Raw genomic sequence first — 24363 nt, 5'->3', positions numbered from 1 at the left:
AAGCAGATTGCCCATGATTATAACTTGGAAGATAAAAGAAGGAGCCTGGGAGAAAATGACATTGCTTTAGTATTTGCCCCTTCCAGCTTTAACATGAAAGATTTATTAGAAGAGGCATCCTTTCAAACATTCCACATCCACTGGCCAAATTCTATCAGCAGTTACGGGATTACTGTGTATTCGTGTGTCAGGGCACCGGGGACCAAATTCTACTCTGGTGCATCATAAATTCATTACTTCAGTGCAGTTGTTACAGATTTACCCATTGTAGCAGCCTCCAGAATTTGGCCCGATATGTGCAGTTTATAGCTGCTTTACTTGACCTAGAGAACCGTGCAGACACTATTGCTGCGTACTTTAGGTATTGGAAATTGTCCATCTCGTAGGTTTTCCTTTTTGATGTAGTGTGATTTTTTTGTTCCTGAACCACTAGACCAGTGATCTGCACTATTTTTCCAAATGGGGACCTCTTTGGCAAAAAAATCTTCAATATGAGAGCCACATCAACTACTAAATGAACACGTTGGTTGCTATAGTGATATTATGGTTATCACACAACAGATATACTTAGATGTACCGAGTGGCTCACGCCGTACCAGGTGGTCAATGTGACGTGTAAAGAAGGCGGACTTTGATAGGCTCGGTACATATCCTAATATTAAAAATAAAATAAATTGGGATATAAACAATCAGTCCAGGAGCCACATTTAGGGTTGATGGGAGCCAGTGGTGGCCTTGCCATGAAGAACACTGTCCTAGACAATAGTTCACCATCTGTCTCCAGAGACAGAGCTGGACATGGAGACGGGAAGATGGAGAAGAGATGGGTCAAGTTCCAATCTCTTTGTAGTACTTTCCTTGCTGGAGAACATCGAGAAGACGTAGACAAACGCCTTTCAGTGGGGGCAGTAGCAAAACAAAGATTGGAAACTTCGGCCTCCCATCCAACAGGCTGGAGAATATCGATGGGAAGCAGATTTCTTTCACCTTTCATCTTCTTTCTAACCTGTATTCTGTAGAGAGGACCCACCTTGCAAATGACTGCCCATGGGCAGAGCTCTGGGCCCACCTGGAGCAATTGAAATCAGTGCAACTCCACGAGGGCGGAGCGGGTTTGCTATTTTGATCCCTGCAGCCGGAGCCGTGTGAGCACGAGTCAACTGACCCGGGCTCCGGGACTCACTGCTGCAGGTCTTTTTTTGCTATGTAGACATCCCCTAAGACTGATTTTTTTTTCTCTCTCCCTGGATTGAAATTCTCCATTATTCAGAGGCACTTTTTGTTCTGCGCGTTTCTTCGGTGCGCAGATGGACGTGCCAGCAGCCCCTTTAAAAAGAACAGCTTCTGCAAAAGAGCTCATGTCATCCTCGTGGCTTTCGGGTCAGCAAAAAAAAATGAAAACACGAGCCCTGTGAGGCAGAAGTGACTTTGAGGTTTTGCAGAGACACCCTTCCCCTCCCAAGTAGGTGCACTGTGCGTAGCCTGAGCTTTGTGTGGGGTACGAGGATTTGGCCTCGTCTATGTGGATTGAAAGGCTGTTTTGCTTTCTGAGCTTCTGGATTTGTTTTGTACCGCAATGTTTACATGACACGCTCTAACCAGGATTTTTATTAATGTGAAACACGAGGAATTCTTCATTTTAGGAATATGGGCATCTAGCACAGCATGAACAGGCTTTGTGTGGGGCAGCGTGGGCTGAGTGACACCACAAAGGGTTTTATCCCACTCTCACTAAAATCAGTATGAAGGCTTCCTTTGACTTCAATGGCGGCAGGATTATCTGAGTGACACTCAGGCCTGGACAGTGACTTTGTGGAGTATAAAAATTGGTTATTGATGTCGTGTGTTAATGCTGCCTGAACTTGTGATATGGAGATTACAAGTGCCTAGGCCAGTAATGGGTTTTCTTTTCTTTCTGGCTGCTTTCAGTGCCAGGCATGTAACATGAATCTCATGAACTAGTCTTTTGTTACATAAGCCATTAACTTTTTTTCTAATCCTCGTGCACTGTATAAAAGCCAGTAACAGCGTGACTTATTAGCAGTCATAACACACAACAGGATGTGTGGTCAGCAACCTGTGTGGATAGGCTTCATAGTCAGACTTTTTTCAGCAACAAAGATCTGATTACACTTGTTCTCCAGAGTCTATACCGGCTTTCCAGGTGGCTTCTAGGTGCTGATTTTGATCTATTGAACCACCTGTGGCTTGGGTCATGATTACCTTAGAGACGTCTGTGTGCCAATCAAGATCACCTGGGGTGGTTTTGGTACCAGTCCCTTTGGCTGAATTTTGTGGGACCAGCGGTTGGGCCTTGCCTCTGGAATTTGATCCCCACATCGGTCAGTCAAGATGTACGCATATTTTGCCTTCAGTGTAAATTTCCTCTATTGGGATTTCACTTCAGTAAGAAGATAATGGAATCTACTGAGTTTGTGGAGTTACTTTTGGATGACATGGGTCCATCAGTTGTTTCCTATGCTGTATGGTTACGTTCCTCCAGAGATTTAGCAATGAGAATCCATTTCATCAAGGACAAAATAACTGAGATTCAGTGCATGATTTGACCTTCAGTATCTTCAGCCCGCTGAGAAGCCCGTGTGTTTATTTTGTGTTCTTGAGCCCTCACAAAATTCTCACAACAAAGGACATTTTAAAGCTACCATGGAGAAAAGGTTCTGGGTTTGGCCAATCTGCACTTGTGTCTGAAAGCTTTTATTGTTGAATGGGTCGTCGGAGATTTATGAGAAATGGTGCTCAGACCAAAGGGCTTTGGGGCAGGGACTCCTAGGTTCGATCGCAATGCAAATAATCAATAATAGTGGCCAGGCATCTCTGAGCGTCAGTATTTTTGCCTCAGTATCACCTCCCACCCTTTGTCTATCTTGTCCATTTAGTTGATAAACGCTTCAGGGTGGGGACTGTCTCTTAATATGCGTCTGTACAGCACCAAGCACAATGGCTCCAATTTCGATTGAGGCCTCTAGACGCTAACAACAATAATTAATAATGGGCAGGCTAGAGAAAGCTTTAACTGCCACTCTCTTTGCTGAACCTGTTGTCTAGGAGAACCTCAGCTTCGTGGTGCCTTTTATGAGAACTAGAAAAAATAAATTAAAAGGAGAAACCAAGTAAAAATAGTTAAAACATGCAAGGATAACCGAGAGTTCCAAAGAGTAGGCCAGAACCTGGGCAGGTATAATGGACACAGTTTCATTGAGTGGAGCTGCGCCTGTTTACATCAGCAGAAGTCCTGGCCCACTCACTCTAGAATGGTTTATTTGGCTTGGGGCAGCCAGTGCACAAGTAGACACACTCTGTGTGTCTGTCTGTCTGTCTGTCTGTCTGTCTGAAGCAGGAGAGGAGCACATTTGAGGGTTTGGCAGAAAAAATAATTATTCACGCCTTGCTTCTTGGCAAAAACAAAAGGAAGTTTTAGCAGGTGGGAAGCTGTTGCTTTGACACAGAACTACGTTCTCACATCTGGCTGCTGTGAAAAGCAAAACCACTAACTGCACCCAGCCCTAATTGTGGTCAGGGTTTACTGCTGAGGTTATTGATAAGACCTGCCTTCTGATTGGATCAGAGTACAGATGAATTTGGGGCTTCCACCCATCAGAAGCACTTTTACTCCGTGGTAAAGCCAGTAACTGCCAGCTGAGCACTTCTGAAAATCCCATCCAAAGTTGTTGGATGAGCCAATATTGACACAAGCAAAACTGATACAAGCCAGGTTTCAATCCTATTCAGAATGTCCATTCCTACTGAAATTGGGTTAAAAACACACTTCTGGTTAAACTAGGGCAACTCTGGGTATAGATCAGGCCTTTGAAAAATAAACCTTTGGACCCTGATTCTTCAGTGTCCAGCACGAAGTGTTGTCATTTATACCTGGGTGTAAAGAACCACCAGGTCAAAATGATAATGCTTTACACCCACCTTGCACTTTCTTTGGCTACAAAGAAAGGTGCAAGGACTGGAGAATCAGGCCCTAGGGCTCAGCTTCTATGTTTAGTTTCAGTAACCATCATAACGTCTTTCTAGCATATATCTAGCAACAGGCTCCTGTTAGCCACTTTAATGTATAGTTATTTTTTCTATGAAAATAGATGCACAGCTATACATGCTGGACCTGAATCTCATTTACACTAAGAATGCTTTGCCTTATCGTACTCTAGCAGTGTTATTGCCACATGCAAAAGTGGAGTGGCCTTCATTTAAATTAAATTTAAACTCCCATTTATCCAAAAGTATTTTGTGTCCACCAGCTGAAAGAGAGACAATTATATCCTTCCACTGCATTGCAAAAATCCCCCATGTGTATTAAAGCAGTGTTGCCATGATGTTGTTATGATGAGTCTCATTATATTTGGTGTCTTTCTTAAAGCCTTAGCTGCGGGAGTCATGGGATTCTTTGGGAATCTCAGCTTTCATATGGAAAAACAAGTAAGCATCTAGTCCTGATGTGGCAGAGAAAAGCTCTAGAAAACATGAACCCAGTTGAACCCTAAATCCTCAAAAACCTGAAGGGATATAAAAAGCACTCCAAATATTGTTTGTAAAATAAATCTCATGGTTTTTAGCCAGTCTCATGATCTTGAAGGGTCTGACTCATGATTTTCGAACATTTGGGATTGTCAATATTGTAAAGTTTTGGCTGTCCCAACAGACTTTTTTTTTTTTTACAATGGAGATTTACTTGCATGGAAAATAATAAAACAGAGACCTGAAGAAGAGCTCAGTCAGGGTTCGAAAGCTTTTTTTTCTCTCTCTCTCTCTCCCTCCCTCCCTCCCTCCAAGAAAAAGCTGGTCCAATAACAGATATTACCTCACCCCCTTGTCTATTTAAGCTTTGAAAGTCATTGTTAATACTAATACCATTAGGAGGAGATGTTAAAACGATGATGCCAGTTTTTTAGCTTATTTTATACCATGAGACATCCTCCGCTACTCGGAATTTGTTTCCACTAAGTCCCTAATACAACCTAGAGACCTAGTGGAATGTTCAAGTTGTTTACTGCCCCCCTCCCCCACCCACCACACACCCCCATCCAAAAATTGCTGTTTTGCTACGTGATGCAGCTGGTAGGCTTGGGTATTGTTAAAACTAAAAATGGGTTGAGGAGGCAGTGACCAGAGGTAGGATAAGCTAGAGGTTGAGAACTGGGTTTGAGGCTGAATCAGAGCTAAAGTTTATGGTTCAGATTAGTACAGCTGCAGTCTTAGGAGCTGGTGAGATTGAAATATCCTGGGTTTTTTATTATTATTATTATTATTATTATTTTATTATTACTACTATTTCATTATATCTTTATGTTCCATACTATGCGGGTGTCCTAGTCAAGATCAGGGCCCATTGTAATAGGTGCTATATAATTGTATACAACTGCCACTGGGGGGGTGTAATTCCCGCTTGGATAGATGTACACTAAAAATGGCTGTGACGGCTTGAGCTAGCTCTCCAAGTACAGTCCTAGCCGAGATCCTACATGCATATTTGGGCTAGCGCCAGCTGCCACCCACGTTGTTGCAGCCACACTTCTATTTTTAGCGTGCTAGCTCCATTGGAGCTAGTGCATGTACATCTACCTGAGCTGGGAATTACGTCTGTAGCTCCCAGTATACTGTACCCAAAGATGCAAGCCCTGCTCTGAAATGCTTACTATACCATATCAAGTGACATATTAAGGGTAAAGGGGAGAGGGATACAATCAAATACATAGACATTTAACCATATATACTTTTTAAAATGGCTGAAAATAGGTAAAGTAAGTACCACCTAGTCATTTCTGCCCCACACAACCCAGTCATTTTGAGTGACTGATTTCTTATAGGCATTACACCAGAGGTGTGACATAATGGATCTTAAAATGATAGTAAAATCTTCTGCTTAGACAACACTGTGGTCCATTATCTGTTAGTGGATCCCACGTCAGCAGAGATTTTAACATAAAAGGTGGACGAAGAACAACAGTGACATAGGTTAATTTCTTCTGTCACAAAATCCTACGAGTTCCTACTCCAAACCATGGCAGCAATCTTGCAAAGGGATCCACTTGCATAGATATTTACTCCCTAGGGGACTTCATGTGGAGGTGAGGGTCCACAAAGGGGGATCCCGTTGCAGGAATGGGTCCTATGATACCACAAATCTGGGGTCACTGAAAATGGCTCAGAGAGCAAGAACAGTCTAGCTACCCTGCAAAAAGTGAAGTGTCAATGGACAGGATGCGTTGAAGGTTAATGGAAAATGGATTGGAAACCAGTCTGGTAGGGCCAACTACATGACAGTGAGGAAGAGGTGAAATTGTAGCCTTTCTATGAGCTATACATTCACGCTTGTCACAGGTCAGGAACTCGTGGCAATTCATAAGCAACTCCTCCATCCTACATTGAACAAAATGAGCCTGGGAGGATAAGAATGTTGAAAGAGGAAATAGTTCAGGGCTTTAAAATGTGGTAAAGCAATTCGCTGTTAAATCCTAGAAACTGGTAGCCCCTTCTTTGATTCATTCTTCAAGTAAAATGAAATCTTGCTGTTGTTTAAAGGGTTTTGTAAAAGAAGCCAAGTCTCGCATTTTGGCCACAGTGTTTTCGCTGTGTTTTAACAGGTGAATTGCTTTATATTGAAATGGAAACATGGAACCCTCAAGATTATGAAGTTCAATAAAGCCTCTGGCTTTTGGAAAAGTCGTAAGAGAGTATTAGAAATGCACCAATGAAAAATGTTAAGAGAACACTTTGGAGCTGGTAAAGGGGCGTTTTTGTTACTGTTTTAAGTTATGCTACTTTTAAATGCAAATGCGGGAAATTTTGGTTCATACGAGACTTCGTAAGGGTCAGGATTCTAACCATTTTCAAAGGGGACCTAAGAGAATTGGGCACCCGACTCCTACTGAAAGTCAACTCGTGTAAACCCTTGTAGCACTTGTAACTGGCAGGGAACTATTAGAATAAGTGTGACCTTTAGTTTATTTGAAGAGAGAACCTTTGCCAAATAGACGTCTGTCATATGAAACAGATTAGATTAGTTTAGAAAAAATAACAGACTCGGCTCAATTTAGAATTTTTCTTTATGAAAATAAACTTTGAGGCAGGGTTTCAAAGCATGATAGAAAAAGTAAATGAAATACAACCTGATTTGCCTTTTTTTTTTTTTTTTTTAAAGTGCTAGTCCAAATAAATGTCTGGTTTCATGTAAGTAACCAGTTTATTAATTTTGAAAAACCCTATTCAGAATGTCAAATGTCGTAGGCCATGGGCATGGGGACCCTTTGGTCAACAGGGCTATGGGTGGGCACAGGAGTCTGCTTACGCAGAGCTCATTGCAGGTATGGTGCCTTGCAGATTACCACCTACAGAGCCCAATCAGAAATCAGGAGACCAATGTTTTGCGGTACTGATCTCACAAACTCGAATTGTGGCCACCAGATCCTTCTTTCTTTGTGTAGATGATAGTCTGCTAGAGATGGCTGAAAAATGTTGAGTTGGTTTTTTTTTTTGTTTTTTTTTTTTAATTTTCATTGGAAAAATGGGACAATTATGTGCAAATTTTTTTCCCAGAAGTTTGTCCCTTTTTGAACCAGTTTCATGGCTAACTCTGATGACTTAAGGTGGATGTCACTGAGTTTGTGGGGGTGAAGTCCTGGCCAAAAACTCACATTGACTTCACTGGGTCCAGAATTTCACCCACAGTATCCACATCAGGAGGAAAGGGTTGTAGGAGGCTGTTTATCAGCAAGTTACCCACTGGGGAAAACAAAAAGGACCATAAACCAGATCCATCAAATGGTTGTCAGGCAGAGTTTTGTTGTTTGTCCCACTCTGTATTTCTAGACACGCATTCTAATTCTTTTCAACAAATAGTTTCGGAGCCTGCTGTATATGCACACACACCCATCTAAGGCCTGATCCACAGCAGGTAGAAATTGACAGCTTACCCCAGCTGAAAATCTGGCCCTGTATGTATAGCTAGAAAGAATACGTGGAGCTGTGGTGTGGTATCAAGGTTTTACTAGCATGCATGTGGGATGGATGCATTACTCACAAGCTGTGCAGCAAAAACTTAAACAAGCAACAGAAAGAGTGAACAGCAAATCAGATGTTAAAAAATTCTTTTAGTTGTGATGATGCAGGCTAGGATTTTCAATAGGAGTTGAGTGCCCTAATTCCCTTAAGGTATCTCCTCACTACAGTGTAAGCCCAGGGTTCAAACTCCGGCTCAAGCTTAACCCCCCTTCCGTCTACACACAAATCACACTTACCCAGGGCTTGGACCCAGGGCTCTAGGACTCCACAGGGATGAGGGTTCTGAGCCTGAGTCAAGCCAGGACCCAGGGACAAGCCCTATCGCTGTGCAGTGTAGACACAGCCCCACTGGACACGTGCAGGGAGTCCACCAAAAGTATCCCACAATCCCACGGGCTGGCTTTCTGTGTCCTCTAGACAGTCAAGTTTAGTGGACAGTCGAGTTTTCCCATGCTCCACCATGAACAAAGGGCTAGAGCAGCCATATTTTGGGAAGACCCTAGGCAGTCTGGGATATGGGTGGTTGGACTCGGGCCTGCATAATGCAATGTAGATGTTGGAGCCCCACATTGGGACCGAGGGTTCAACAATTCCTAATCTAGGGTTACAAATGAGTGTAGAGGTTCAAGCCCTAGGTTAACAACCCCCCTAGGGTCTGTTACCTCGAGTTTTACTAACCCTGGGCTTGTCTTGCAGTGTATGCAGACCATTAGGCTCCTCTGAAATTCCAATCCTAGGTGTTGCTATGTGTTATATAAATGAGATCACTTCTAAAAAACCAGGACATGATTTAACCTGAGATTGTTTCTTGTGCATTCTGCATTGTAATTCAGGTAAACAGAATTCACAATACACAAAGAACCAGGGACCTGATCACCCTCTTAGAAAAGTCAGTAGCAAAATTACTTGAGAGGGAACATGCATACGCACGTACGCACACACAATATTGGTGTGTGTATGAGAGTATAAATGTTTTAGTAGCATGAGGGAAGGCAGCATTAATCACAGATATATTTATTAACTTCATGGTTCTCATTGATCTGCGCCACTCAGAGCTTTGTGGTGATGATGGCCATAAAACTCAGATTCTTCTGCTCCAAAAGCCCAGGCCCCAATCACTGAGCTAAAGGAAAATCTTCACTTTCTGTCCATTGTATAGGGCCTATGACACACAGTTAAACAGTTCTGATTTAATTCAGAAAAGCATTGTGATGCATGTACACATTAGTTAGTCCATTATGTTTCTCAAGCTCGATAAAGATCGCTAAAGTCAGGAAAGAGAATTCATTGGACTGGAGACATGCTTTTCCACCTCACCCCACTTTAAGTCTCTGTGCGGGCCTCAGCCTGTAACATGAGAAGAGAAGCTTCCAAAGCCTGAGTTTTTCCTAAACTGTTTGTTTTTCAGTATGAATGTGCTGCGGGTGCCACAGAACTTCGGTTTCATAAATCAGCATTGGACTCCACAGGTGCTGAGCAGCATTGGCCTTATGCCAGGGCCTTTGAGGTCTGAGCCCTGGTAGTTCGAGAGTGCGCCCTGGTCAGGCTAAATGAAAGTGGCCCCCTATTCCTTCCCACCCAGTTCTTTCTGGCAGTGAAATCCCAGCACTGCTGCTGACTCATGGAAGCCTGCAGACCTTCCGCCAGCAGGCTCCCACAGAGTCAGAAAATCTTTAAGGCAAATAAAGCCTTCTGTGTTTGTGAAATCACCATTTTTTTGGCATGGAAAAATAGCTGTATCCTTCTAGAATTGCTTTCCTGAGGTTGGAAACCCTACAATGTGTTTCAACAGATGTTCAGAGGTGTGACAAATGTTTAAATGGGATGATGAATGGGAAGCCTGTTTAAACCATTATTTATGTAAACAGTGAGATTTAAGCCTAAAGAAATCAGGTTTTATGTCGCAATAAATAAAATGTGAGGAAGGGGAATAACTGAATAGCCTTCCTTTTCACACCTTTCCTTCTGCTCACTCTCGCTCTGCTGTGTGGCTGTCTAAACCTAGATCCGCGTACAGACGTGGAACCTGTCTTTTCTCTCAACCCTAAGGATGACGCCCATTCAGGAACCATGCCTAAGTACTTGCTCTGTTTTAAGCACATGCTTAAATCCCCTTGGAGTAATGACACTTAAGCACATGCTTAAAATTAAACACCTGTGTGGTTTTTCTTAATTGGGGACAGCCAGAGTTTCAGAGAAGCCTTAGTCTAAGCCTAAGGAAGACTTGCTTTGATTTCCTTCAGGGCCCTTGGATGTAAAGCACTCAAGGCCCGTGCCAACTCCATTAAAGTCAGTACGAGCCTTTCCACTGACTTCAGTGGATTTGGGGGTCTGGCCTTCCTCGAGCATAGATTCACCTGTACAGGCCTATACGTGTGCCACCTAGACCACAAGTGCACACCACCAGACTGGCCCTCACTGAGTTGAGCCTTATTAACTGTACATCATAAAATGTGCGGAGACTTACTATTTCCCTCAATTATCCACAGAGGGCGACAGCCAAATAAGCCTTGAGAAGAACACGCCCCATTTTTTTCCCCCCATTCATCATTCCACACGTTGGCTGATTGCACTGGTAGGAGTTCTGCCAATGGAACATTACCTGCGTGCAGAAAATGAGAGCACAAAATGGGAGTAAAAAGAAAACGACTCTCGAGCGAATTCTGCACGCCTTGCACATTTGTGCTAGCACAGCTGCCGTGTCGCTGACGTTCCAGGGGGCTGCCCCCAAAGAGCACCAGGACTCAGGGGCATCTCTCTGCATTTCACTGCACAGCTAGGAAGCCACAGAGGAGGACAAAAGGGCACTTTCTAAATGCCCCATAACAACCACTTGGGCAACAGTGGGTTGAACTAAAATTGTTTCTGTAGCCTTCATTGCTAGCTACCTCATTTGCATTGATTGATCAAGCATAATGCAATCAATCATGTACAATAATACATAATACAAAGGTACAATTTTTTTAAATGGTACCAATAATGGCAGTTTGGGCCCCATTTTCTAAGTAAAGCTCATTCCTTTGTTGTATGTCTAGGGTGGGATTTTCAAAAGTGTGCAATGTTTGGCCTAACTCTACCTCCATTGAAGTTAATGGTACAAACCCCATTGACCTCAATGGGAGCAAAGAGAAGCCAACACTTCTAAAGTCTAGAAAGGAGTATTTTCTTTGTCCTGAACCCTAGTTGTTTCATAGAATCATAGAAATGTAGGGCTGGAGGGGACCTCGAGAGTCCAATCCCCTGCACTGAGACACTAGCACCAGAACTGGAGAGGCCAGGAGGCCATGGCTCCCCCACTTCTTAACAAAAGAAAGATATGAGCTGTGGGGAAAACATGATGGTGCTGCTAAAGGCCAAGGTGCACTATGGGATCGGATCGGATGCATTCCTCGATATCCACTGCAATCCTGGACAATCGCATGAGCAAAAGTGCATTGTTTACGTTTTTTGCTTAACAGCTGTTTTGTTGCTGCTACAGCCCCTTGATGGTGTTTGTTAGATTTTCTGAAAATATATTTTTGATTCTATTTTTTATAAAACATTAGAAAAAAAATCATTTTATATGGTGACTCTGACATGGGGCCACATTTACCTTTTGTCAAAGTTGTTGGTGGTTGTTGTTTATTTTGCTGACTCTCTTTTCCAAGGAGATTTACGGTTTAGGGTTAGAATTGTTAAAGTATGCATTACATATAAACAGGGACGATTCCATTATAATATTACAGGGTTGCAAGTTACCGTTCAACAACAACAATAATAGCAATAATAATAATAGTGGACTAAAGTGGTCTTATTTTTGTTTGTTTGTTTGTATTATAATTACACCTTAACTATTATAATGTGGCTACATATTATTTATATGACAGTTGCACTCTGTGGGATATTTAAGTAGTATTTTAATTCCCCCGCCACCTTGGACCCCTCACTTCTACAAAGCTTTCCTCGCCCTTGCGCTGAGGCAGGGCTAAGTATACCTTGACCATCCCTGACGGGTGTCTGTCTAACCTGTCCTTAAAAACCCCAGTGACGGGGATTTGATAACCTCCCATGGAAGCCTATTCCAGTGCTTATCTGTGCTTATAAAGTTTTTCCTAATATCTAACCTAAATCTCCACTGCTGCAGATTAAGCCAGTTACTTCTTGTCCTACCTTCATAGAGAACAGTTGATCACTGTCCTCTTAACATATCTGAAGACTGTTATCAGGTCCCTCTTCGGTCTTCTTTTCTCGAGACTAAACACACCCAGGTTTTTTCTTAACCTTTCCTCCTAGGCCAGATTTTCTGAGCCTCTTATCATTTTTTATTGCTTTCGTCTGGACTCTCTCTTCAATCTGTCCATATCTTTCTTAAAGTCTGGCCCCTGGTGCCCATCGCCTGCAGTTCTGCACAAGTGTTATCTGAAACAATCATAGAAATGTAGGGCTGGAAGGGACCTCGAGAAGTCACATTCATGTTTTGCATTCATATTTTGCCTGGGGACAGTAATCTGGTGTTCGTACTAATACTGCAAAAATGTGGATATTCAAATCTGTGTCTACTAAAAGGCTTCAGGTCATTCTTTTGTTTTGGTTTTTCTTTTCCCACTGGCCTGCAGTCAAACACAGATGAACATTAAGCAAAGCATACAATTTGCATTTCCACTGGTACAATGGGAGGAAACAGGAACTGTAAGGATTAAAAAAAAAAAAAAAAAGCTGGACACAAAAGCTACTTCTGGTGGCTGAGTGCCTCTTGGGTTTTACAGCTAGTGTGGCTCATGGTATAATCAATTGCAATATGGGTATAAAGTTGTCTGTTTCCTCCCACCACTGTTTGATCTAGTCATTTGCTCTGGAAAGGTGATACACACACACACACATACCCAGGATTTCTATTGCATTCTAACTAAATGGAAAAAGATACATACTCTCCTCTTGATTAACGTGTTGCTACTGCTCTTTTTCAGCCCAAGCAACTAGTCACATTTTGGAACTCTGGGGACATTCCAGTTAGAAGCAGAAATTGATGCAATCATGGATTTACAAAATCCTGTATCTCTGAATGCAGAAGAACCAAGAACAAAAGTAGCAATTTCTTAGCTTGCAGCCCCAAGCCACTTTAGGCAACAGATCCCGAAGCTCACCCTCTAGCTTTTACTAGGGTCCCACTGCGCACACAAGCTACTGCTTGACTTCTTTGCTTTTTGCCTGTCTGCCTCTTCGTTCTTCTCCATTTCTGCGTGTTCTGTCACACACACACTCCTGCACTTGCACACACACCTAGTCACCATGCCCGGTGGAACCCCGTGACCCCAGGGTGCTAGCTTATGGGCGATCTCTAACACTGCAATGCAACACCCGCAGATGGCCCATGTCAGCTGACTTGGGCACATGGGGTTTGGGCTATGGGGCTGTAAAATTGTGCTAGAGATCAGTGTTTCTCAACCTTTTAAGCAGTAACTTCTGAAAATTGTAATAAGTACGCCACCACTCAATTTTCCACAGGATTGTATATTTACAGACTAATGTGAGTCTCATGTTAGAAGAAGGGCTGAGTATAAAATGCCATGATATGACTGTCAGATCTAGGGTAGGTAGGGTTACCACGGTTAACAAAACTCAAGTATACACAACTCAAGTATGTACCTGGGCTAGAGGTGATGTTGGCCAAAGCTAGGAGGCTATGAGCAACATGCCAGAGCTGGGGAATATAAAGCGCCGTGCCAAATTTTTTGCCATAGATTTGAGAGGAGGAAGCAGCGAGAGAGAGACAGAAAAAGAGGGTAACTGGTAAAATCTGGGGCTGTCAGTGAAATTGACAAGTTTTCTGGGCACTGGGCTTTGAGCCAGGGAGGGGGTCTGCCACCTGGGCAAGTTGCAGGCGGCTGCCACCCAATCCGAGCTGGGGCAGAGGAGGCTTCCGCACTGACTGGGGCCCAGGGATGTGGGCAGGCGGCTGCTGCCCATCTTCAAGCCGGGGCGCTGGAGGCTGTCCCTCAGCTCGGAGCCAGGGTGCCAGTGGCTGCCGCCCAGCTCGCGAGACGCAGGAGGCTGCCACCGGGCTCCCACTTGGCAGCTAGGACCCGGCGGGAAGCAGGGAGCTGCCGCCCGCCTTCCCCAGGAGCTGGGGGCTGTCATCCGCCTCCCAGCTCAGAGCTTGGACCCGGCAGGAAGCGGGGGGCTGCTGCCCGCCTCCCCCAAAAGTCAGCAGTTGCCGCCCACCTCCCCTTCACTCTGTTTTTCCCTGGGTATCCCCCGCCTGTGTCTTGAGAACCCCTGGGGGTACGCGTACCACAGGTTGAGAAACTATGCTATAGATGTTCACACTTGGAGCCTGACCAATGGGACCCTGCGAGGGGGGAGGGCCTCAGAACCCAGGCGGCAGCCCAAGACTAAACATTGACACTGCATTTTTACAGCCTCGTAACCGAGTTCTGTGGTCTCCAAATCTGCTGACACAGGGCAGTTTAGATGTATGCTACACAGGCCTTGTTTTAGGTGTGGCCCCTTAACCGTCTCTTACAGCTCTCTGAAACGAAGGATGTGTTCACACATCAATTTGTACAAGGTTTTAACTCGGCCATAACAAGGTTTCACCCAGCTCAGAATGCTACTTTATCACAGGGAAAGTCATATAACTTAACCACCTGTGCATGAATGGTATGAGTGTGGCTGATGTGACATAACAGTATTTTTTGCTTAAACATATGGCACACTTAGTAGGTGTGAGAGAAATTCACAACTTTTGTGTTTTGCCTATTTCGTACCCCTCTCAAATTTTGATAAAATGGATATTTTCACTTCAGATGCATGCAGACTTTCTACATATATTTTGAATCAAAAGCCACCAAGGCAGGGGAACCAGGAGCCAATTTCTGTTTAGAAATAAGCCAATATTTGCTAAATAAAAAAAAATTAAAAAAAATAAAAAAGGGAGCTCATTTTTCACTAGAGATCGACATAATTTATTCTATATAAATTTGCTAACCTTAGCAAAATTATCCATTTTCAAGTTTGGAATGAAATGTGAGAAATTTTTGATTTTTGAGTGGTTTTACAATTTTGTTATGATTATTTCACCTCTCTCTGCTATAATTCATCATATTACTAGAACTGCTGTGTTTTCATACAGTATGTTGGATGTCAGTAATTAATCTCTGACTCTTCATGTATCAGCATGCGAGAATGTTAGACTTTGCCATTGTTTTACATCTTGCTGTTCTGTAGCGTAATATGCAGTTGTTCAACTTTATAGTCTTGCCTGTATTTCCCCTTCAAAGGCTAATAAATCTGAGCTGACCATATATTGTGTGGCACATATATATTCACACGGTCGTGTGTGAGTTACCATATAAGAATAACAGCATGAACCATGAAGAACATTTTTTATTATTTACAAAGCATTAATAAGCATGTTTTTCACTGGGGTTGGTGGGCATAGATAATCTTATTCTGTAGAGTCAAATGAATGTGGTTTTACTGACATGGTTGCAGCTAACCCCTCTATCTGGGAAAAGACTCCTATCACCAGATCCAGAGTTGGTAATAAATGGTGTAGCTCCATTTAAGTCAGCAGAGCAATGCCAGTTCACCCCAGCTAAGCCTCATAGCTCAGAGTCTCTAATGTTAGGTCGGTCGAGAGATGGGGAGATTGTTTAGTTTGCTGAAGTAATAAGGAAGTTTTCTCACATTATCCTCATTCCTCATGCTCTCACTGTAGGACAGGGGTGGCCAACCCGCGGCTCGCAAGCCGCATGCGGCTCTTTGCTCATACAAATGCGGCTCGCGGCTCTTTGCATGCGGCTCTTTGCTCTGAGCATTGTATGGGGTGCCAAAGTGAAATTGACAGGCTGTTGCCGAAATTGACGGATCAGCGTGAGTTTTCGGTGGAAGATAAGGTAAATGTGGCTCTTTGCGGTATCTATAGTTATTTTTTGGCTCTTCGTCTCTGACTGGTTGGCCACCCCTGCTGTAGGATATAGCCACAGTGAGTATTCACGGCGGAGGCAGCTATCTAGTTACCATTGAAGGGTGATGTTTATGGAGGGTGGGGAAGGGGAAAGATTTTATCCAGCTATTGGCTGCCTTGGTGGGTAGCATCCACAGGCAGGCGGTGCCACTGCCCTCCGCAAAGCATCTTGCCCTCTCGGAGTGAAAGCAGTCACTAGAAGGAAGGAGGTTTGCAGATGAAAAACAGAACTGAGGGGCATCCCAGAACTGAAGTGGAATAAAGCCTGTGCTCACAGGCCCGAGGGACTCTCGCCACCTCAAAGGATGGCAAATCTCCACAGGGGAACATGCCATTTCTGATCTACATAATCAAAATATGACAGACAAACAGGCAAGGCTGTGAGAGAGCTGCCACAGAGGGTTTATAACGTCAGCCAGAGTGGGCGTTCCTCAGCAGTACCTCAGATTGCATAGTTAAAATGAAAGGACTGGGCCGAAATCAGAATTATAAATCCATCAAGGAGTGTCATGAATGCCTGATGGCCGGGGGGGGGGGGGAAGCCTGGTAATTAATTGCCAAAGAATGATGGATTTTTCTAACCCAGCTGTCACAATTGCTGTTGTAAATCATTTGCGATGGTTTATAATGGTGTAATCCTCAAGAAGTCGTTCATAACTGCAATTCAGTGCTAGTTTTTTTAGTGCATTAACCACCCTGAGCTCTGCTTCAGACCATTAACTAACAAAAGCAATCTATAAACTCCTCAATGGGACGGGAATGATTTCTCGGTAATTATTCCTGTCCCATGTAAACAAGGATTCACATTTTTTGCAGCAGCAAGGCTCAAGACATGCTGCAGCCTCCCCTTTCTGGTCCTCTGGTACCAGCCAAAAGCAGAGAGGGCTGAACTGTCTGCCTGGGAAAGCACATCACATTAACACAAGCAGCCCCCAAATAGGTACACCATGCGCTGTTGCTGTTCACTGGTATTACAGTAGCGCCTAGAGAGCCCAGCAGAGACTGGAGCACCCAAACCGTCAGTCCCAAAGAATTTACCGTCTAAACAGAGAAAATATACAGAGGAAACGAGGAGTGAAGTGACTTGCCCGAGGTCACCCGCAGAGCCTGGAGTAGGCCCTGCGTCTCCTGACTCCCCGGTCTGTGCCCTATCCACTAGAGAACACTAGCACATGCTTTCCGGCCTGGTAGCTGCAGGAAAGCATGTGAGAGAGAGTGTTTCTAGTGGATAGGGCAGTCTGTAGGACACACAAGGCTCTGTCAGCCACTTGCCTGGAGCCAGAGGGCCACACACAGATTTACTAGAGACGGGCTCAAGTTCAGATGTGGGTTTTGAAGAGGGACCTTGCTTGTTTAAGTTCACCAGCAATAACAGTCTGCAGCCGAGCAGCTTTGCCTTCACCTGGCCCCAGGGCCCAAGCATAATTTTTTCGGGCCCAGTGCAAACTTGTAACACGGGCCCCCTCCCACACACATACCACAGTCCCTCATCCCATATTACAATCTCATGAGCCATGAAAATCTTTTCCCTCATGGTAATAGGGCTGGGCTGGGCGCCCCCAGGGCCTCCAGGCCCTGGTAAAGTGTACCCACCCCCACGCCCGTGGAGGTCCTGCCTGGCACTTATGAGGAGTGAGTGTGTGGCCGTCTGTTTCCTTTGTCGTGCTCTGGGCTCCCTTATACTAGGATCAGGCACTGCCTGTGGCAATACCACGTCAGGTCAAAGTTGGTGTATGACCCAAAGGGTATGGATCAAAGTTGGTGAATGGGTAATTGTAGGGCAGACGTGCCCCGGCCTTTCACAAGCTCTTCTTCTTGCTTCAGTTTAACTGGGGCGGATGGTGGAGCAGAAGGACCCAGTGGAAGTAAATGAGCGCTTGGTGCCAAAAAGGACGTGGGGGTAGGAGCTACAAGGGGCAAAGTAAATCATCAGTGAGAGAGAAAGAGAAGATGGAGCCAGAATCAATCACTGGACACTTGCAACCTGGAGCCCTTGGCTCAGCTCTGTTCCAAACCAGCTGGAGATGCCAGCAGAGAAATCCCCATGTGCAGAGGGAATCTCCATTTGTGTAGGGCTGGAGGAGGCACCTTCTACACCAGCTGCCGCTCCATCCTTGGCACAGGGGGTAGAAAGAGGCTTTTTGGGATTTGGAGGGTGTGTGGCAAAGCTGAGCTCCGCTACATCTGCTGCACTGGCATAAGAGACCACGCACTACCAGCCGAAGTTAGAGCAGGGGTCAGGTGGCTGTGAGCCACAGCTGACTTGGCATCCATCCCTGTCCATTGCCCGCAAGCACAGCTCAAATGTAATTGAGAATCAAGACCTCCGCCTGTAACTGCTGCATGGCCCACAGAAGCAAACCCATTGGCTTGCTCCTGATACGGAGCAGTATTTGCAGTAATTGTTCTAACCAAATGAATCTCATTGTGAATCTATGAAATTACTGCAAAGCCCTTTGTCCAGCTCAGAGCCTGATTGCTAAATGTCGGCGTTCTGTCCCCGACTAGAAGCATGTACATTGTGTCTGCCACTCACGAGAGGATGCAGATTAAGGGCACCTCTGTCTAAATTAATTGAGAAGATCAATACCTCCACAACTGAAATAAACATGGACTAATCTATTCCCATTCCCTGCCCTGCTGAGTGAATGCACAGCTGGAGACGACAGAAGTGCAGAGTGGCTTCCAAAAATGTAGCTGTGATCAGCGATAAGTAGATTTAAGGAAATGTGTAAACTAACCTCAGTTTTGCAAATTATTATTACAGTGACTTTAGTTAGACAGGAAAGTGCAACAAAGCCTTCTTTGGAAACATATTTATGACCAGGATAGTGCCATCTTGATCCAAGCTTGTTCAAGTCAATGGGAGGATTGCTTTAAGCCCCCGTGGCACCAAAATGTTGGAGAGATCTTGAAGAGAAAAGTCATCCTGTCTGAGTACTGCTTGATGTCCAGGCTACTGCTGAGCTTGCTCTTATTTAATGCAGTGTTTGAGGTGAGAACCTGAATGACTCTCAGACGGGAGCTGATGGATAATTTGACTGCCTCTCAACTGCCATACCAGACTGACAAACTCTGAGCGCACGGCCGAAGGCTGAAACTTAAACAAGCCTCTTATGAACGACATAGAGTCGCTCCCTCGGCCCAGCTCCTCTGAGCCTGATGCCTGAGAAAATAGATCCGCCTAATGCTGGACTCTGCCACCCCAAAGCCTGTAGCTCCCGTTGAATTCTCTGCAGAAAAATGGCTTCAGAAATGAACAGTTTTTTAGCGTCTGTAGTTTGAGGGAGGAGGGGGAAGGAAGCGCTTTAACCCTTTCCTGCTCTTGGGATGTGTTTTCAATGCAATTTCTTTTTTTAAGGGCCTGATTCTGCTTGCCTTACTCACTGTGGAATACTCACATATGTGGCAGGCACAGAATTGCACTCTAAATGTCTGGGTTGTTAAGACGTCCCACAGCATAAACACAGTGGCTGATATTACTCAGCAGTGGAACGGTTAAAACAACCCAGGAGCGGCTCATAGGGGCTTTAAACCAGAATAACACCTCTTAGAAAACACACACTCCTTTGGCCAGGCTTGCTGAAACAGACCTTGTGGCTGCTAGAGAAGTAGCAGTGCGCAAGGGTTCCCATGAACTCTGCATAACCCTTGATAGTTATCGATAAAACAAAACAAAAAAAGAGGCCAAACCCCAAAGACTTTACTCGGTCCTTACACGGGCGGGTTGCTTGAGCGAGAACTTCAGGGTGGGGCTGAAAATGTTTAAAACCACGGGTGAAGCTTGCAAGGAAAATAAACTTGCCACAGCTGCAGAGACGGTTTAAAACAAGGGAGCACTGATTTGATTTGTGTTATCGCCTCTGTTCTGCCAGAAACAGCCACACGTAGCCTTTTCCATACATCGAAACAACTTGCACATGCAGGTTCTGGTAAGCCTCGCTGCTAAACTGCACAATCATTTATACTAACAGTCCCTGCGTGAAAATGGACACTCCAGAATTTAAGCAGGGTTAATTAGAATTGCCGAAAACATTTTTAAAGAGACGTCCCCGTGGTAGCAAGCTCACCATATAGTTTGGAGGTTCTGGGTTCAAGTCCTATGCTGGGATTCTGGCTTGAAGCCAGTGCTGATAGCCTGGGGACTGTTATTCATTGGATAAAGCGTTGAGAATTCCCTTGGGCCCCTCTCCAGTAAGTGTCCAAATGGATGTTAACAATCTCACTGGCTGTTTTGAATAAAATCTGGGAGAGCTCCTGTGTCCTCTCTGCCCTTCCCTTTGTCTCCAGTGGCTCAGGCTGTATGTGTGTGTGTGAGAGCTACTGTTGGGTGCATAATGACGGTCATGTTTTCTCTTCAGTTCTATGTGGTGGGAAAGGCCTGTTTGTGCATATTTGGATGAGGGTGGCTTAGATTCATGTGGAAAGTGTCTCTTTGTCATACGTATAATGCATCATATATCAGGCTTATTACAGAGGTTAGTGTGTGCATAGACTATGCTATGGAGGAGCCACTTACCTGTCAGGTTAAGGAGTTTAATCTGTCAACCTATTACTTATCTGTTTTGGGAAACGTGCCACTAAAATCACACCCACAAAATCACATTTCACTACCAAGAGCGTCACAATTAGTGTCTCATGACTATATTTAAAAAAACACTTTACTAACATGTTGCCAACTTCTCTAAAGTAGTCTCTCTGTTTGGCCTCTCCACTTTTTAAATGATTGCAATCAACGCAAGTAATTAATAAATGGGGTTTATGTTAGCCTTTTCTTCAGAACTTGGAAGGGCTGAGATTATCTGCTCCAATCCAACCAAAAACATGATAAAGCCAACAGCGAGGATGAGAACAATATTAAGAACAAGAGTGCATCTGTGGGAATGACTTAAAACTTTTCATTTACTCTCTGCCTTCTCCTGTCCTTTTCTTGATACGGGGAGGGATTCTCATATACACTGAGGACTCTCTTTATTACCCCTGAGTGTTCCTAAATCTGGCACTGGACAACAGGAGATGGATCACTTGAAATTGCTCTGTTCATTCTACCTGAAGCATCTTGCACTGGCCACTGTCAAAAGACAGCATATGGGCTAGATGGACCATTGGTCTGACCCAGTATGGATGTGCTTATTAGCTGTGCCTTCCGCCAGCGAGTTTCATGCTCACCTAAATTAAAGATCACTTTGTACCAGGGCTGTATTCTTCCAGCAATATTTTATGCATTTATGTCAATAGGGACTGTGCATATGGATGACAGGATTTGGCCCTACATGATTCACTTAATCTCATAATGACTTTGTATGTTTATCACATGATGGACACCTGTGGCCAAGACAATGGAATATTTATGAGCATGAGGCCGGATCTGGCACTCTTCACTCAGACTAAACTCCCATTGTTGCCTGTCCAATTGCTGCTATTGGTAGTTTGTCTGAGTTTGAAGTGCGGAACTGAGATTAAGATTACATGATAATGAGAACATATATGTCAATTCGTTGAGGTGGATCAAGCCCAAAAATGAGACTCACAAAGAAAACAGGTATAGCTCCAGTGGCTTAAAATGACATGGGACAAATTAGTGTAGTATAAACCACATTTTTCCCAAACCACATTTCCAGGATTTAACTTTTCTGATTTACAACGATAAAAGTAAGCGAGAACAGCAGGTTTGCATGGAGTGGAGCTAATTCTAGCTGTAAAGTAACAGCTATCTTTTATACAAAGAGACAAGTGAATTGGACGGATGTTCTGAAATCAAAGTAAAACCTCAAACCCTCCCTTCTTGTCTATTCTGTTGAATTTTCAATAACCCCATGCACTGCTGTCTTGATGTTAAACTTTTTGTGTTATGGTCTCTTTACCCCATCTCTATCCTCAATCCAGCTGTGAGACTGCAGTCATGAGAAGCTTTATAAATGCTCAGAGGCAAACTAGTGTCATCCTTTTTGCAGTGCACACGGCTGCCCTAATAGCTGTCGTCACCTGGAGAGGTTAGCTGCCTGCTAGGTACAGTGGCTAAAGACCTGACTTTATCAGCACGTTTAGTTCCAGACAAGCTCTGGGGTTAAATCAGGGTGCCAGCATGTCTAGCATTACTGTACTTTGTGGAAGGTCCTCTCACTGTATTGCCAAGACATTCAATGCCTGGAAACATTTGCAAACAATGGCCTCCAACAAAGGAACAGTGGCTGCTAAAAGGAAGCTTACTAACCATGATTGACGTCAGCTGAAATGGATAGTGACCACAGGCAGGCATCTGTCTGGAGTAGCACTCATCACTAGGGGATGTGTAGTCAGGCATGCTGATGTGTGTGTCATGCACATGTTTCGGGTGTGTCTCATTTATCTTCCTCTTAAATTCTCTGATAAACTAGAAAGATAGGATTTCTTTGTTATGAGAGGAAAAAAGCCCTGCAGTCCCCCAAGTGCATCCACGGAAAGAGAGCACTCAGCAATATACAAAAACTCAACAGGATTGATCTCTTCTAAAAGAAAACATGACTTTGACATACTGCCTGATATTACAGAAGTCATTTTTCTCAATGCAAAATTGCGTCATTCCCAAAATAATTCTCGCATGGAATTTTGAACGTATAGGGCCTGATTTTTTTAAAAGGATACCAGCTCAGCTTCTAATTTTGCAGGTGTCAAATCGCAACTGCACATCATTGTGTCCGCAAATTATAGCATTGCATGTTGGACAACCTGATTTCCTATGGCTTACCTGCCGCAGTTACTTGTGGGAACAAACTTGCAGACAGTTATTTGCAGGAGAGAAATTGCACTCAAAAAGCAGGAGTCTCGTTCTGAAAATCTGGCTCCTGGGAAACATAATTGGAACATTTAACCAATATGGTGTCGAGCCGTGTAAATTGATACAATCTTCAACTACGAGATTAGTGCTGGCCAGCATGGTAATATACCATACGTTCCATTGAATTCTTCTTCTGAGTAATGTGGTCTGGCCATCCTAATGAACAGGTCCGTTTTAAAGTAAGGCTGCTGCTTGTCTCAATTTCTAGGACCCAGCACTGCACACCACAGTTAGACAGTCTCAGAATACATTACAAAACCCAAAAGGTTCCTTCATATCAGCAGAGAGCATTATTCTATAAGTGCACATGCTTTTCAGGGTGATAGCTGACACTTGGTTAACTATAGTAGCACTGAGCATTCAAGAGGCTTATTTAACAATATAGAACCTTTGGGGGGAGAAGTGGGGTTACGAATGTAGTCCTTGATTCCTGTGTAAAAGTTGCCAGATTGACAGCTCTGGAACTGGAGTTCTCTGTTTATCCATGTGTTGGGTACAGCATCCCCACTCATTGTTTCACTAACATGTCTCCACCCTGATTTGGAGGGACGAAAAGGTCATTTGGGCTCTGTGGTCATTGAATCCTTGACGGGATGGAGACACCTGTCTCCTGAGAGCTGTATTGAGACCTACAAACTAATGCCACATTGGGCACTGAAAACAGGAGTTTTATATTCTTTACCTGGTCTGCATTCAGGGTGAAATTCATCCCTGTAGAAGGCCAGCACAAAGACTATGTACCCCTTAAACTCAGAACTCAATCTGGGCACAGGTCTAGTACTAGCACCCTGTACAATGGTGACTTTCACCCTCTCGGTTTTTCCATCGTTCAGATGTTATTCTCATTGCCCTAGTGAAGCTGAACAATAAAGTCTTGCTGTACAAAATCTATGATTAATTGAATTATTTTGCTTGCATGGATACGTAACCCTGGCTCAACGTGGGGATTGGACAAGATGACCTCTTGAGGTTCTTTACAGCCCTACATTTCTGTGATTCGGTGAATACTGTACATACGGTTTACATACATGCCTGTTTTACCTACCGCATGTCATTATTTTCACAGGGCCGCCATGTTAAGACGGGACAACTAGCAGCAATCAAGGTGATGAATGTTACTGAGGTGAGTGAGTATCTGTGGAAAAAACAGTTATCTGGATATAAGCAAAAAAGACATATAAAACAACCAGCCAGATCACTAAAGAGTATGGATAATTTATGAGAGAAGATGATCTGCTTGCAGAAGTACTGCTTGCTGGGCATTGGGTTTTTTCCCTAAAGGATGGTTGTATGAGCAAGTTTCTTTGTTTTCAATCACATTTGTACAGTGGCAGCAAAGCAATCAGGGCCAGTGATTCTGTATATTTTTTACTAGTCTATAATGTTGAAGAAAAGAACTTTCTTCCTGCTTATTTCTAGTTGATTATCTGTTTCCAGAGATAGCAAATAGAAGATTTCCTGTAGCTCTGTGCTGCCCCTGCTGTGTTTCCTCACATCCTTTCCCCTCACACGCCAGCTATTCCTCTGTGCTGTACAAAAAACTAGGGCATTGTAGTCACCCCGACAGCAA

General features: G+C 44.0%; 1 protein-coding gene across 2 annotated transcripts in view; it reads left to right on the top strand.

The window, feature by feature from the left end:
• NRK (Nik related kinase) overlaps nt 1–24363 on the top strand; it is a 124729-nt gene that overhangs the window by 17698 nt on the left and 82668 nt on the right. For both annotated transcript variants that reach the window (XM_067548146.1, XM_067548145.1), the window contains exon 3: nt 23860–23916. In XM_067548146.1, the coding sequence (XP_067404247.1) occupies nt 23860–23916 (57 nt within the window). The remainder of the gene's footprint in view (nt 1–23859; nt 23917–24363) is intronic.

This window comes from Emydura macquarii, unplaced genomic scaffold (genome assembly GCF_026122565.2).
Source record: "Emydura macquarii macquarii isolate MOO-44397 ecotype Brisbane River unplaced genomic scaffold, CSIRO-AGI_Emac_v2 contig_1253, whole genome shotgun sequence".
In the NCBI taxonomy this organism is placed as follows: domain Eukaryota; kingdom Metazoa; phylum Chordata; order Testudines; family Chelidae; genus Emydura; species Emydura macquarii.
Note: the sequence above shows the minus strand (reverse complement) of the source record. Positions and strands in the feature narration are given on the sequence as shown.